The 13,245-nt window shown below is 44.4% G+C and overlaps 1 protein-coding gene across 1 annotated transcript; it reads left to right on the top strand.

The window, feature by feature from the left end:
* The first annotated feature begins 1,955 nt into the window (after window positions 1–1,955).
* LOC128790306 (inositol 1,4,5-trisphosphate receptor-interacting protein-like 1) lies at window positions 1,956–6,068 on the top strand. Its single transcript, XM_053946930.1, is given in 2 exon segments — window positions 1,956–3,372; window positions 3,374–6,068. Coding segments are annotated over 2 exon segments (1,107 nt in total). The 5' UTR covers window positions 1,956–2,745; the 3' UTR covers window positions 3,854–6,068.
* The last annotated feature ends 7,177 nt before the right edge of the window (window positions 6,069–13,245 follow it).

Below are 13,245 nucleotides of genomic sequence, written 5' to 3'. Positions count from 1 at the left end.
TACTGTGCAATGCAGGATCTAAAGATATTGTGATAAGGCAACTTAGAAACATGAGAGACCACATGGGCCATAAAGACATGATACGTACAGGCGATGTTGTACCCTAACCTCCAAGTCAAAAGTGGTCAGGAAGCAGGAAATGAACTGAACAGAAAATGCCTGCAAAATTAGGTGGTACTCAAGGTTTTGACCTCCGTGGATACAGATATACTGTGCAGACATTACTGGAACTAGATGGCATTCACCTGACCTCATACCACAGGCAAAAAGAGGACAGGATGTGGCACTCACCAAGAAACGGGAAATCCTTGGGCAGCAAGAGTCTTCCTCTCCGGTGCAGCAGCCATTAGACCATGGTGGCTACAAAGATGATTTTTGCCCTGTGTTCCCCTTGCACTCTCAGGCCTTGCTGGCCACTTCACATAGGCTCTAAAAGTCCCTGGCAGCTCTGGCTGGGCAGGGACCAAGCAAGAGGCACCGCTGCTGTGCCTCCTTGTGTTCACTGGGGAGACAATGAAGATCCTGCTCATCCCAGACCCTCTCCGGGGCTTCGGCACCGCAGAAATGAACTTGTCAGACACACAGAACACTCTGCTCTGTCGGCAGCGGGAGTGCTGTCCACTGGAAATCACCCCCCACCCCTGCCCAACACCCCTGGGAAATGTCTCCATGGAGTCAAGGCCCTCTCGCAGCGGCACAGCAGGAACAGAGATCCTGCCATGGAGAAGCCCCATGTCACCACCAAGATATTCAGCACTGCACACCCAGGGGTGCCACTTAGGTCCCAAGAGCACGCCCACAAGCACACGGGTCAGCACCAAGGGAATCAGTTCCATCTCAAAGCAGGAGATTTCCAGCAACAAAGCAATTCCTGGGTCTTGTCACCCAATTTCAGATTGGAAAGGGTTCGGGGGGCTTCTGCCTGTTTTGTCAAGGGAAGCCCTGGGGGGTTCCCCTATGACCCATGCATCTGCTCTCCACCTGCATCACGCCTTTGGTTGCCTGGGGCCATTAGGAATCCCAGAGCTGAGGTTGAGATGAAGGGCAGGGCTGGCCTGGCCAGGATGCACTGTGGCACCTGTGACATCACAGCACCGGTGTCACAATGGGGGCAGCTCTCAACCAAAGCAGCAGGTGACACTGCCCCAGTACAGCCTCGGCGAGCATGCACGCAGACAGGAGGCTGTGCTGAACAAGAGCCACGGCAGAAACGCCAGTACCCGGGGAGCCGCTTCTCACTGGGCATCCAGAGGCCGGTCCCTTGTGGGAGTGCTTTTGGCAGGGCAGGGTGCTGTGGCTGGGGCAGTGGCACAGGCCTCATAGTCTGCCAGCTGCCTGGCCCCTGCGATGATGAGTTATTTTTCTTGGCCCCGGTTAGCTCCCGAGTGCCCGGCTTGGGTGCCTCTGCTTCTTGGCGGGGCTGGTGCTTGTCACAATTCCTGGGCGCTTCTGCTGCCACGCACCGGGGTGGGCCGGCCACGCTTTGCCGTCAGCGCTAGGGAGGAAATAAAGAGGCAAAGGAATTGTCCAAATTCGTCTGCGTGGACGGCTGGAAGGCTTTAATGGCCACAGGAGCCGTGGTGGAGAAGCTGCGGACCGCTCCCAACTCCGCGTGGACAAAAATGGCCCCGAGTTCCGGGAGGCGTGGGGTTTTATCAGGGGCGAGACAAGGAGAGCAAAAGCCCTCCCACCCAATGGGGACAGGCACCGTGGCGATGACGTGGACCACGGTGCCCAAAGGGGATGCGGCAGGGGCAGACCCCGGGCTCCGGGGCAAATGGGGTTGCGGGATCGGGGAAACAGACACTGAACCCTACAGAATGGACAGGGGAGTGGTTACAGGACTGGCAGAGTGAGCTCCAATGGTAAGAGACCTGGAATGGACAACCGCGGGGGGGAGGGAAACGCGGGGGGTGCATGGGGGTACACAGCACTCGGCTAGCTAACATAGATCAGAACCCCTAATCTGAACCAAACTCAGGATGCAACAGCCCCGCTTTCCTGCCTTCAGATCCCTGGGGCTCCTGTCCCCACTTCCCCCACCAGTACCTCCCTCCCGTCCCCACTCGGCCCCTGCCTCACACCTCCTCAAGGCCATGCTTGCCATCATGTTCCTTTTCTTGCTTGCTCAAGACCTCCTCCAGTACCTGCAGCAGGCCGGGGACGGGCTGGATGAGGCCACACTGCCGAGTATGTGAACCAGCAGATGACTCAGCTCATTCTGGAGCTGGAGCAGATGAAGCTGGAGCAGAGCGGTGGGCCTGGGGAGCTCCGCTCATCTGGCAGTTCTCAGCTCTGACTGGAATCCTCATCCTTCTCTTGGCGCTGTGGTTTGGACTCAAGAAAATTAGATGTGATCCAGACAACAGTGGCCACAAGGAGAGGTCCAGCAGTAAGTGGGTGGAGGAAGAAGGACACATCATAGCTGCAAAGAAAGACACAGAAAGCAACGATGCAGATGTGGAAGAGGACAATAAGGATGGAAAGGAAGAAGGCAGCAACACTGATGCAAAGGCAGAAAGCAATGTTGGACGGGAAGCAAAAGAAGGCTATGATGACACAAAGGAAGAACAAGGATGAGGAAGCAGAGGAAGTCAATGCTGCCAGAAAGGGAGAAGACAAGGCAATGCAAACAAAGGAGACGACAACCACAGCATCAAAAGGAACCCTGGAAGCCTTTCAGAGGTGCACATACAGTTGCCTGCCCTGGATCTGGACAAAGGCTGCTTGGTGATTACGGACCTGATGGACAAACTCACACACATCTTTGGACAAGGCTTGTTCAACAGCTTCTACCCGATGCCACAACAAGCCATCGGAGTGGGCAGAGCCTTTGAAGGCTGGAGTCCCCGTGCACAAGATGTTGTGTACCACGTGCTCGTGCCCCTGAGTCCCCCTCCAGGACACGCCTTCCACCTGGAGGTGGACACTGTGGGGATGCTCCAGAGAAATTTCTGTGTGGAGCTGCTGTGCACCTGCACTAGGGAGAGACTGGGGGAGAGCATGCTATGTTTCCTCCACCACCCTGAGGAGGAGCTGAGAAGGAAACAGGACCCCAGCCTCCTGCACAGTCTCTGCACTGGCTCCTATCTAGATGTGGAGAAAACTGTCCATTGGTTCTATCGATTCCTGAGAGTAGCCTGGATGTTTTTGCCTCAGTCCCGCCACTGATGTTTAATGCTGCAGCCCTGCAGCTACTCCTGTAAATTTCACCTAAGCAAAGACAAGAAAAGCTTCACGGTTGAAGTGATCTTTGGAGTGCGGCGAGGAGACTCAGATATCTTTGTGGACAGCCAGCCTGCAGAAGTAGGCGTCCCAAGCACAACGTGGCTTGAGACTTATGCCGTGGCAGAGGCAAAATCCTTCAAGCACAGAGGCAAAATCCTTCAAGCACATTTCCAGGCATGCCCCCCAGGACAGCTGGCACTGTAAGTTCCTGCAGCTCCTCAGCGGCATCCTGACAGGTGTACATTTTTCCAGCTATGCCCTGAAGACCACGGTGATGCACCTCCTGAACACCATACCCCTGATACAGTGGTGCAGGAGGGATTTCCGGCAGCGACTAATGGATATCCTGAAGTACCTCCGCTGCTCACTGGACGCGAAACAACTCAACCACTTTGTCATAGGCAACAAGAGGCTTCCCGAGGAGATCAGTTTGCCCTCCAACTTACGTGTGGCTCAACCACCCAACCACTTCCAGCACCTGGCCAGCAACCTGGATGCCCACACCAAGGCTGTACGTTCGCCTGCTGCATCGGCTCAAACAGCTGCTAATGCACAGCCATTGAAAGAGATCCTCGGGCACAGAGCTGTGCTTGAGGGGCCTCTTGACAGACCCTGTATATATTAACCTCCCATAGTTAGTGCATTTACGATATCTATTAGTACCCTGTACTTAGTGATTTTGCTACACTTACTAATGCCCTCTAAATTATTGAATTTACTATATATATTAGGACCCTCTAGTTAGTGCTTTTACTATATATATTAACACACTCTAGTTAGAGAATTTACTGTATATGTTAGGACTCTCTAGGTAGTGCTTTTACTCCATATATTAATACCCTCCAGCTAATGCATTCAGCAATCCCAAATCTTCTTTTTTACTGTTTCAATAAACTGGACTATTCCAGTATCTAGATGGTGCAAGCTCTCCTTGAACTCGACCAGACCTAGAGTATTTGTAAATGCTACTCGCTGTGAATCTGTGGCTGGCTGGGGGTAGGCATTCTTATTAGCAAGCCTTTTTTAACAAACGCACACAATTCTCACTCCCTACTGCTTACAGCCTGTCATTGCACAGGCTCTCCATGTCTCCCTTGCTTACAAGCTCATGTTTACTTTGCATAGCTGCCTCTTCTGCCTCAAGCTGGGGAGAAGGATACCATACCCAGGTCCTATGACCTGGTGTGGTAACTCAGTCTGTGAAGTTTCGATGCTAGCATAGGCAAGACCAGAACATAGAGAGATAAAGTGAAAGCCTTTCTCCTTCGAGATGATAAACTAAACCCTTACAGCATATACTCCTTTTAATGATAGAAGCAAGGTAATATATTCTGTATTCATCTCAAGATGACAAAGTACTAGAGATGAAGATCGTCCCCTGCAGAGCAACAGTCAGCCTCTATAGAAAGGTTAGGAGAACCATAGGCAGCATCTGCCAAGCTGATCCTCATCTCATGTCAGCAGAGAGTTGCTCACTAAAGCACTCCCTAAAAGTAAGAAATTAATAATTAGCAAAACCCAAAACCTCCTTTATGTTGTCACAACTAAGTGGAATTGATATTTGAAGCCTCTCTGACTCATCGCTTCCTGTGAATAGCAAAAGAAGGGAAATTTTTTAAGCAGTCTTCAAATCACCCAACACATTGTTTAATAATTTCCAGGGTTTTCAAAGAGGATGGATCATGATACAATCTTGCTGGTCACAACATCAGCTATGGTCATGCAGTTACTTAAATGCCTCAAGGAAAGCAAATGGAGCTTTGTTAGTGATTGCTGGGCTTGAACTCCACAAACCTCGTGAAGATAGGTTACTTATGGTATAGATAAAAGTATCCCTTTCTCTCTTACTTTTTCATTGTTTGTCCTCCCTGTTGTTTCAGCAACCTCTCCTGCTACTGCACCCAGGAAGCTTGCACAGGACTCACAGCAAATTCCTCTCTATAATTTAGCATCCTGCAGACCATATAGACTGTAACTCATCTTCTCAGTAAAATACACAGACTTTACCTCCTCCATCTATTTTCATAGGGAAATCTTGCCGTTCTCCAAATTGTTCTTATTACCTGTTTTGAAGGCATTCTATGTTTCGTGGATATATTTTGATGGGTAGCCAGATCTGATGGCTGCATCCTGGAAGACGACAAGGTATTTTTCCAGAGGCAGCTGTACTCTTCACCTTTCCAGGGGCAATGGCTGTGTTTTCTGCTAGTTAATATTCCAAAAAAATCTTTCAGAATGTGATTTTCTTTCTGGTTCCCAACCCCTGGTTCCCAGCCCTAGAGGGAGTTTTCTCTACCAGATATAGGGAGAAGCCTGGGAGCAGCTAAGTTGGGACCACAAGAAAAAGGGACTTCAGAGCCAGGAGAAGCAGTACCACATCCCCTCCTTGCTGTGCTGCAGCTCCCCCAGAGATGCCACAACCCTGGGACATTAGCCAAAATTGCACTTACCTTGCAGAGACTGGCAAACTCAACACATTAACTGACCTAATGGAGAACATCAGCAGCTCCACCTGCCAAAAAAGCAACGTGAAAGTTTTTGGCTGTTGGTACGAGCCCTCCACTTCTGGAACCGAAACTCTGTAACCTGAATACTGGAAACCAGCATGAGACTCCTTGTGTCTAAAGAGAAGGGGGTTAGATTATTGCTAATGGCAGAAACAGACTTTCATCTTCCCCACTAACCATTCTGAGGACAAATAAATGCAACTACTCCAGAAAAGCTGCAATTAACTATTTCTGAAACTATTCCCCTTCTTTATATATCAACAGGAAAATATGTTTTCTCTCCTTGATATGGTAAGTTGTAATGTCACAGAAAGGCATATCTTAGAATAAAACTTCAGTGTCTCATACTATGCTAGATTTGTGAAGAAATAAATTTTGAAAAGAACTGTTTTGTGCTTTTCTTTCATAATGGGTGTAATTATTTCTTTAGTACTTCAAATAGCTGGGGAGAAGAAAACCCTCTCCCTCTTAAACCCTCAGGGCCCCTGAATCCCACCCAAAAAGGGTAAATATAAAACCATTAGAAATAAAGAACCATTTTCTAACATGCTTTATTACTTATAGGGACAGACCCCTTATCTTTTCCTTGAATTTATTTGGGGATTGATTAAACATAGCATGTATCAGACATGTCTCAATCTTTCTCACCACTCTTCTAGAGAAGCTAAAACCTGGAATACACATGTATTCTGTTCTGATCATTCTTGTTCTTCATATGAACATTCTTGTTCATCATATGAACATCATACTGTTCTCAGGGAGAGCAGTAGAACCTCAAAGTTCAGAGAATCATTTCCTAATGTTCCAGTTCTTACCGGAGCTTGCAAAACCTGTCTCACCATACACCCATCCAGAAGACAGGCTGAGAGCCTGCCATCAGCCTTACTCTTGCTCTAATTCAATGCTGCTTTGATATTTTGCAAAACATTGAACTGAAAGAAACTGAAATTGCTTTTCTGCTTGCTGAAGAAGATGTATCAAAAGTGCATTGTCATAGTAAACTACGGATGAGAAATGGCTGTATTCTTATCTCACAGACATCATTCATCTAGAATATATCTCCATCTTCTTTAAGTGCAAGAATGTACTTTGAAACAGAGAAAGAAGAAAATCATAGGCAACCAGGAGTATTATAAGATGTCCTAATTAAAAAAGGAGCATCTTAATCCAGTTCTGGTCCAAGACTTATTGGCCCAAATGAAATGCAGCAACAGCAGCAGGTGAGATTCCACTGTGGCATTCAGCTAAAGCAGCATGGGCTAGGAAATATAAGCTGGGCGAGGAAATACAAGCTGATGACTGTCCTGATACATACCACCTTGCCCAAATGAAAGGCTCATTAACCCCAACAAGAAATAACAGAAGTTTGTTAATTTACTCAAAATGCATGCGCCAGAGAAGTGGCTTGAGGACTGTTTGTTTGATTTTCATTAAAAAAAGGACAACACAAGTACAGACAATTGTTATGGCTGATAACTACTAATTTTGATTTGTGCAAAGATGTAAACCTCCATGCCCCAGGGAAAAATCTTTGCCCTCAGCTTTTGCTACTGGTCAGAGCTGCAGGGTCTCATTGTGCTCACAGTGCCTTGGCCCTGTGAAACTGGGCCTTTCCCAGGCACAGCAGGTACACCTAGTGCCACACCTCTCCAAACCCAGTCCCTGCAATGCAGATACATGTTAGGTACACACTCTGGCTACTCTCTTGTCTTATTCGAAGCCTGCAAAAATCATAATGCAAGCACTCATAAATACTTAACAATAGTCTCAAAAACTGCTCTAACAGGCACAATATTGAACAACAACAATATTGAAGATAACATCTCTCCAAAACTGTAACTGTAGAGAAAAAGGTAGATAAGTGTCTCTGACCAAAATCCCCTTAGCCTAGTGATAGAGTTTTGTACGGGGGATGTGCTGAGCAACTGTTTAAATGTCCAACTTATGCAAGGTGAACTTGGTGCCAAACAGTACTGTGTGGAACACTGGGAACACCGGTGATTTTGGCCATCTCTGTTAAAAGCAGAACTGATAATTTAAACAGTCTTGTATTTTCTTTTAACTTGGTTTTAATAGCTAAAGCCCTTCAGAACATAATTAATGTTTATATATCCACTCTTGAGAGCAAATTAATCAGTTCCTCAGAAAGACCATTAAGTTTTTTGCCTCTGTGCATTGTAACCAATTATGAATCCAAGATTCACAGCTATTAGCTTCACCTAGAAATTCAGAAGTTGACAATATATTAATTGAAATTTAATAAAGAACAAAAGATGGAGAAATTAATTCAGATGGAATAAGAAATGAATTTTGATGAAGTATTAAAAATAGCACAATTAGAAGTAGGAATGTCTAAGTCTCTCTCTTCTTTAAGTAGTTTTCACCTCATTTGGACTGACTTGGTATATCCATTTTATTCCACAGAAAAGTCCCCATGATTCCAAAGAGGGATTGTGCTTTTAACTGTACACTGCACAATTTATATGTCATAGACAGCATAAAGCGTAGCAATTCTTGCTCTGTGTTTGGGGATTCTGTGGTCCCCAGGAATCCAAGCTACTAATAACAATTGAAGCACTGAATCACAGAAAAATAGGAAAGAAATTCAATAGAAGTTGGAGTATCTATCTCAAATAAGAGATGGGAATGTGCAACGAAGAATGTGCATAGAGCTGCCTTTCATTTTTTCTTAAACTGAAGTCACAATGCACAATGTGTGATGTCATAAAAAGCCCTACTTCTAACATTTCTTTCTCCCTGAGATTTCCTGATAACATATCACAATACCAACACTGCAGGCCAGATGTTCTGTTTCCATATTCTACCTTTGCAATGAATTGATCTGTGCTTGCTTCTAGTTTAGAATCACACTTCATGTTTTCATTACATTCAAATATAATTAATATGCTCTAAGTTGTGTTTTTAAGGGGTATAACTGACTGATCAGAGCTTATTGAAGAGGGTTGTGTTTGCTTTCCAAAGTATCACCTTTACTTTAATGAATAGAGGCTGTACAAGCTGCAGGACATGGATGTAAAGGATTGGTACTGACTCAGTTTCCTTACATCTTCCTCTCTAGGTTTCTTTCTGTGTTTCCCCATATCTTTTGAATGCAAATCATGAATAAGGTCAAATGATGGCTATAGAATAAGCATAGCCATTACAAAAATCCGCCTGTCTTACAATGCCGGAGATCCCTAGGTCAGCTGGACTAGTGGTGACACAAAACGGGACCAATATAGGGATATAGTAAGTTTTTACACTGCAATAAACAGCCAAACTCCTTTTGCTCAAAAACTGGGCCAGAGAGTGAGAGATGGAGGCTTGGAGAGAGAAAGAAAGTGGGAGAGAGATTAAACAGCCTCTGGTATCTAATGTCTATGGATGACAGTTTCAAAAATATTTCTGGGGATATACTTGGCAGGCAGTAGCCTGCAATTTCCTTCTAAATACATATAAACAGCAAAAGCACACAAACAGCTTCTTTTTATAAGAGATATAATTATCTTAATTTTCATGCATGTACACAGATAATTTACAAACTAGCTAAGGCGCAGCTCCCATCACTGGCCCCTTCTTCCTCCCTCCACCCCAGGGCAACCTCCCGGAAAGCAGCTGGTACTCATGAAGTGGAAAGTCAAGACTTACGACCAAGCCTCTTGGCACGACAAACTGGAGTGGTTTGTGATCCCCCTGTCCTTTCACAGCACCTGTCATCCCAAAGTTTCAGATAAGGTCCTGGAGTCCTGAGAGATTTAGGGGATGAGTTTCCAATGCTTTGAAGAATATGTGAGTGCCTCTGTGCTCCAGGACTGATCCTCTGAAAATCCTGCAGTCACAGATTAAAAAAAAAAAAAAAAAAAAAGAAAAAGTTGACAATTTCCTACACTACATTGTGCAGAGTCAGTTTATCTGTAGGCTTGGAATCTCATTCCCCAGGAGAAATATACTTTTTCTTTGCCTGAAAAATTTATAGGCATCCAAGAGAAAAGGAATTAAGGGGTCTGAGACAGAATAGATGTAACCAACTTCTGATGGCTCCCATGCCAGCTGTGCAGGAGAAGGGCACAGCCACCCCTTCCCTCTGATCTGTGCTGGACCCTCAGCTCAGGGAGCTGAGGGAAGAAGAGAGGGGCAGGGGCTAAGGGGAGAGAAGACACAGCAGCAAGGGAAGGGGAGTGAGGTGCACAGTCCTTTGGGAGGACATTCTGGCATAGGGGGAGGTAGTGAAGCAGAGTAAAAGCATAAAGGAAGAGGCTCATTGGTATGGCCATACTGCAGTGGCTCCTGGCTGGCTAAGGAAGCTTTGCATCAATGTATGGCAGATCATCTCTGCTGTCTGAGATGCTGCTGCTGGTTCTGTCAGCAGCTTTTTCTGAGGATAAAGAACAAAGTCAGGAGAAAAGGGGAAGAAGGATGCAGGGAGCTAGCTGCCTCCTGCCACCTTCTAACATCAAATGGCTGCAAGACTCCAGCATGGGAAGCCTTTGATGTGTGATTGATCTCAAGAGCTACTGAAGTGGGCAAACCTTTTTCATTTAAAACAAACAAAAAAATTATCATCAAACTAATCTCACCACTGCAAAGCCATATTCCATGAGTGGAAGTCAAGATCTGCTGAATCCAGCAAAAGAATACTCAGAAGAATACCTAAGCTGTATGAAATGGGCAGGAAGAGGAACAGTAATGTTCTTCATGGCTTTTCTCCCGGTTCCAAGGATTTGCCATGTGTCACAATCCTTGCCAATCATTCAAAATGTAGGCAGCTCTGGATCACCTCAAGAGCAGTGCACATAAAACAAGGAGGCTCATAAAACTAAGAGTCAACTCCGCTGCCATTCTTAAACTCTTCATGAGTGGTAACTCATGTTTCAGCAGTGCATGGATTTCATGTAGGACTGATAAGTGTGCCCTACCAGTCTGAATGTTGATCTAATTTTTTTCTTTGACCTGACATACTACTGCCACACAAAAAAACTGCACGTAGCTGTAAACAGGCTGAATTCAACCAGAAGTTTAATCTCATACAAATGAGATTACACAATTGGGTTCTCACAGTGAACCCTCAGATGTATGTACAAAAAGTACAATTGCAATTGAAGTGTGAGATAGTAACTCAGAAAGCAGACTGATAAGTAATATGTCCACTGAATTAACTAACCTCCTAACTACATGAATGAACAGTAATTATAGGTATCATGAAACAGAGTCACAGAGTGTAACTGCACTATAATTATATTTGCTGTATGAAAGGGTGACCCAGGTAGTACACTGATAAATGAGATGAGAAGCAGAAGAAAAATCCCAGCTCAAGATCCAAGAAGGTGGAACAAAGCCACAACGATACCTATTCAGCAGCTTTTACTGCCTTACCATCTCTCTGCCAAAGGAATATTCCATGCATCTCTGGAGGGACAGTGCTGGTACATGTCTCAGTACTGGGATTACATGTACACTGCTCTGCCTTAGTAACATCCCTGGAATCGCTACCCTGAGCTATTAGCAGTGACAGGCAAACTCTATAACAGGAGTAAACTGTCAGCTACACAAATTCAATTTTTTCCCTGCAGTATATTTGGTTCTATCAAGCTTAATGTTAAATGCACATTTACTGGGCTAATGTCAAGGCACTCTGACCCTCCTGGTCATTTCTGCTTAAAGAACTGGAAGGAGGAAAAGACATTGTTTTTTGTTGGGTTCATGATTCTTGGGTTTTATATATTGCTTTTGCATTAGCAAAACTTTGCTGTTTATGTCTGACCTTTTCAGTACCTGGCCAGCTCAGAAGAGGCATGAGAAACACCTCAATACACACTAAAATAAAGAGAACTGGGAGAAAAGAAAGCATGGAAAAGTAGTCTCTAAAGAATAGAGACAAGATAGGAGAAGGAAATGAAGGGAATCTGGTCAAGTACATCCCAATAAGACTTAACAGATGCCCCCTCCAAATCCCATACATTTCCAGTCACAGGCATGGCATACTTTTGCCTTTATTCCTAAACCTAAAAGAAGCTGTTTGAACTTGTGTAACACTGCCATCCAGTGCTGCTGGTGTGCCCCAGGCTGCAATCCCACCTCTGCAACCTGAGCTAGCCCATCTGAGAGCAAGGCCACCATCTCAGCAGGGCCCAGTTATCACCATCCTTGGGTCAATCTTCCAAGCTGTATTCCCTTACCTGTGGAAGTCCTGGCATGATTCTAACCTACTGGATGAAGAGAGAATTGGAGGGCACAACTATCTTCAGTCACTGGGACCTCTGAAGTACTGTAGATCACATAATCTCCAAAGGTGAACACATCCACACATTTTCACCTCTGTTCTCCAGTCTTTTAACAACTCTAGAAGGAAGGTTTCTTATTTGATAAATATAATGATAACAACTTGCTTCCTCTTGGGCTTGAGAACTGTGATGCAACTGGTGTCCTTCTGGGAAGGGGCATGGTTGCTCAGCCTACAAGGGAGAAGAATAACAGCCATGAGGATGTTGGTTAGGTTTTGCTCTAATGGGCAACATAGTTAAATTTGGAGAGGCAGATTTCCTATATTTTTTTAATAAATAAAAAATTTAATGTCCCTCAAGCAGCTAGAAGGGATATTCTCAGACATTTTTCAGTGTGGCCCTGGGTTTTTTCCTTTGAACTTGCTAAAACCCTCAGACTCATATTTTGGGACCCATTTCAAGACCTAGCTCATAATAAATATGACAGGTTAATTAATACAATACCAAATAACTTACAAGCAAATTCCACAGCATATGCAAAAAACAGTCTTTGTCCTTCTGTTGCTTCAAAGCAGAGCTTTTGGTTTTTGCAATGCTAGTTCAGAACTCTGTGCAAGTGTCTCCCAGGTCAGCTCACCTCCTTTAGCAGAGGAACAGATTTTTTCTGGATTTATCAACCTTTATCATAGATGTCTGGAACTTTTTCACTACTAACTAAATTGGTACATTTGCTACAAAATAGAAAAATTACAAAAATAGCTTCCTCCAACTGAACAGCAGCAGAATGGTCTGCAATAACTCACAAAAATAGATCTTTTGGCTTTAATAAATGCTTCAGCAAGAAGGGTGCAGCTGAATTTGATAAAATACAGACACTTTCTCTGCTAACTTGCACAGTCAGGAGAAACTCTACCTTTCAAATCAGGTGAATTTGAAAGGAAATCTTTGATGTAACACACAGAATAATGCCCTGTAAAAACAAACAAATACTTCTTCTGTACTTTACTGTAGCTATATTTAGTTAATATTGATGATTTGAAAATTTAATGAAAGGATTAATAGTGGGGATGGTATTTTTATTTTTAATCTGCAGAGATACATCATTATTAATTAAAGCAGATACAATACCTGAAGCCAAATAGATAGCACACAGTATTTTCCATTTCTTTAAGCTTCAGATTTTTCAATAAAATCTCTTGATTATGCAGAGTTATAACAATATTTATGAAAAAAAATTGTACTACTGATTGATGTAGATGGAAAGATATAGTAAATATTATATTAACTTC

Source organism: Vidua chalybeata, chromosome 6, assembly GCF_026979565.1.
Source record: "Vidua chalybeata isolate OUT-0048 chromosome 6, bVidCha1 merged haplotype, whole genome shotgun sequence".
Taxonomy (NCBI): domain Eukaryota; kingdom Metazoa; phylum Chordata; class Aves; order Passeriformes; family Viduidae; genus Vidua; species Vidua chalybeata.
This window is presented reverse-complemented; position numbering and strand designations above follow the sequence as displayed.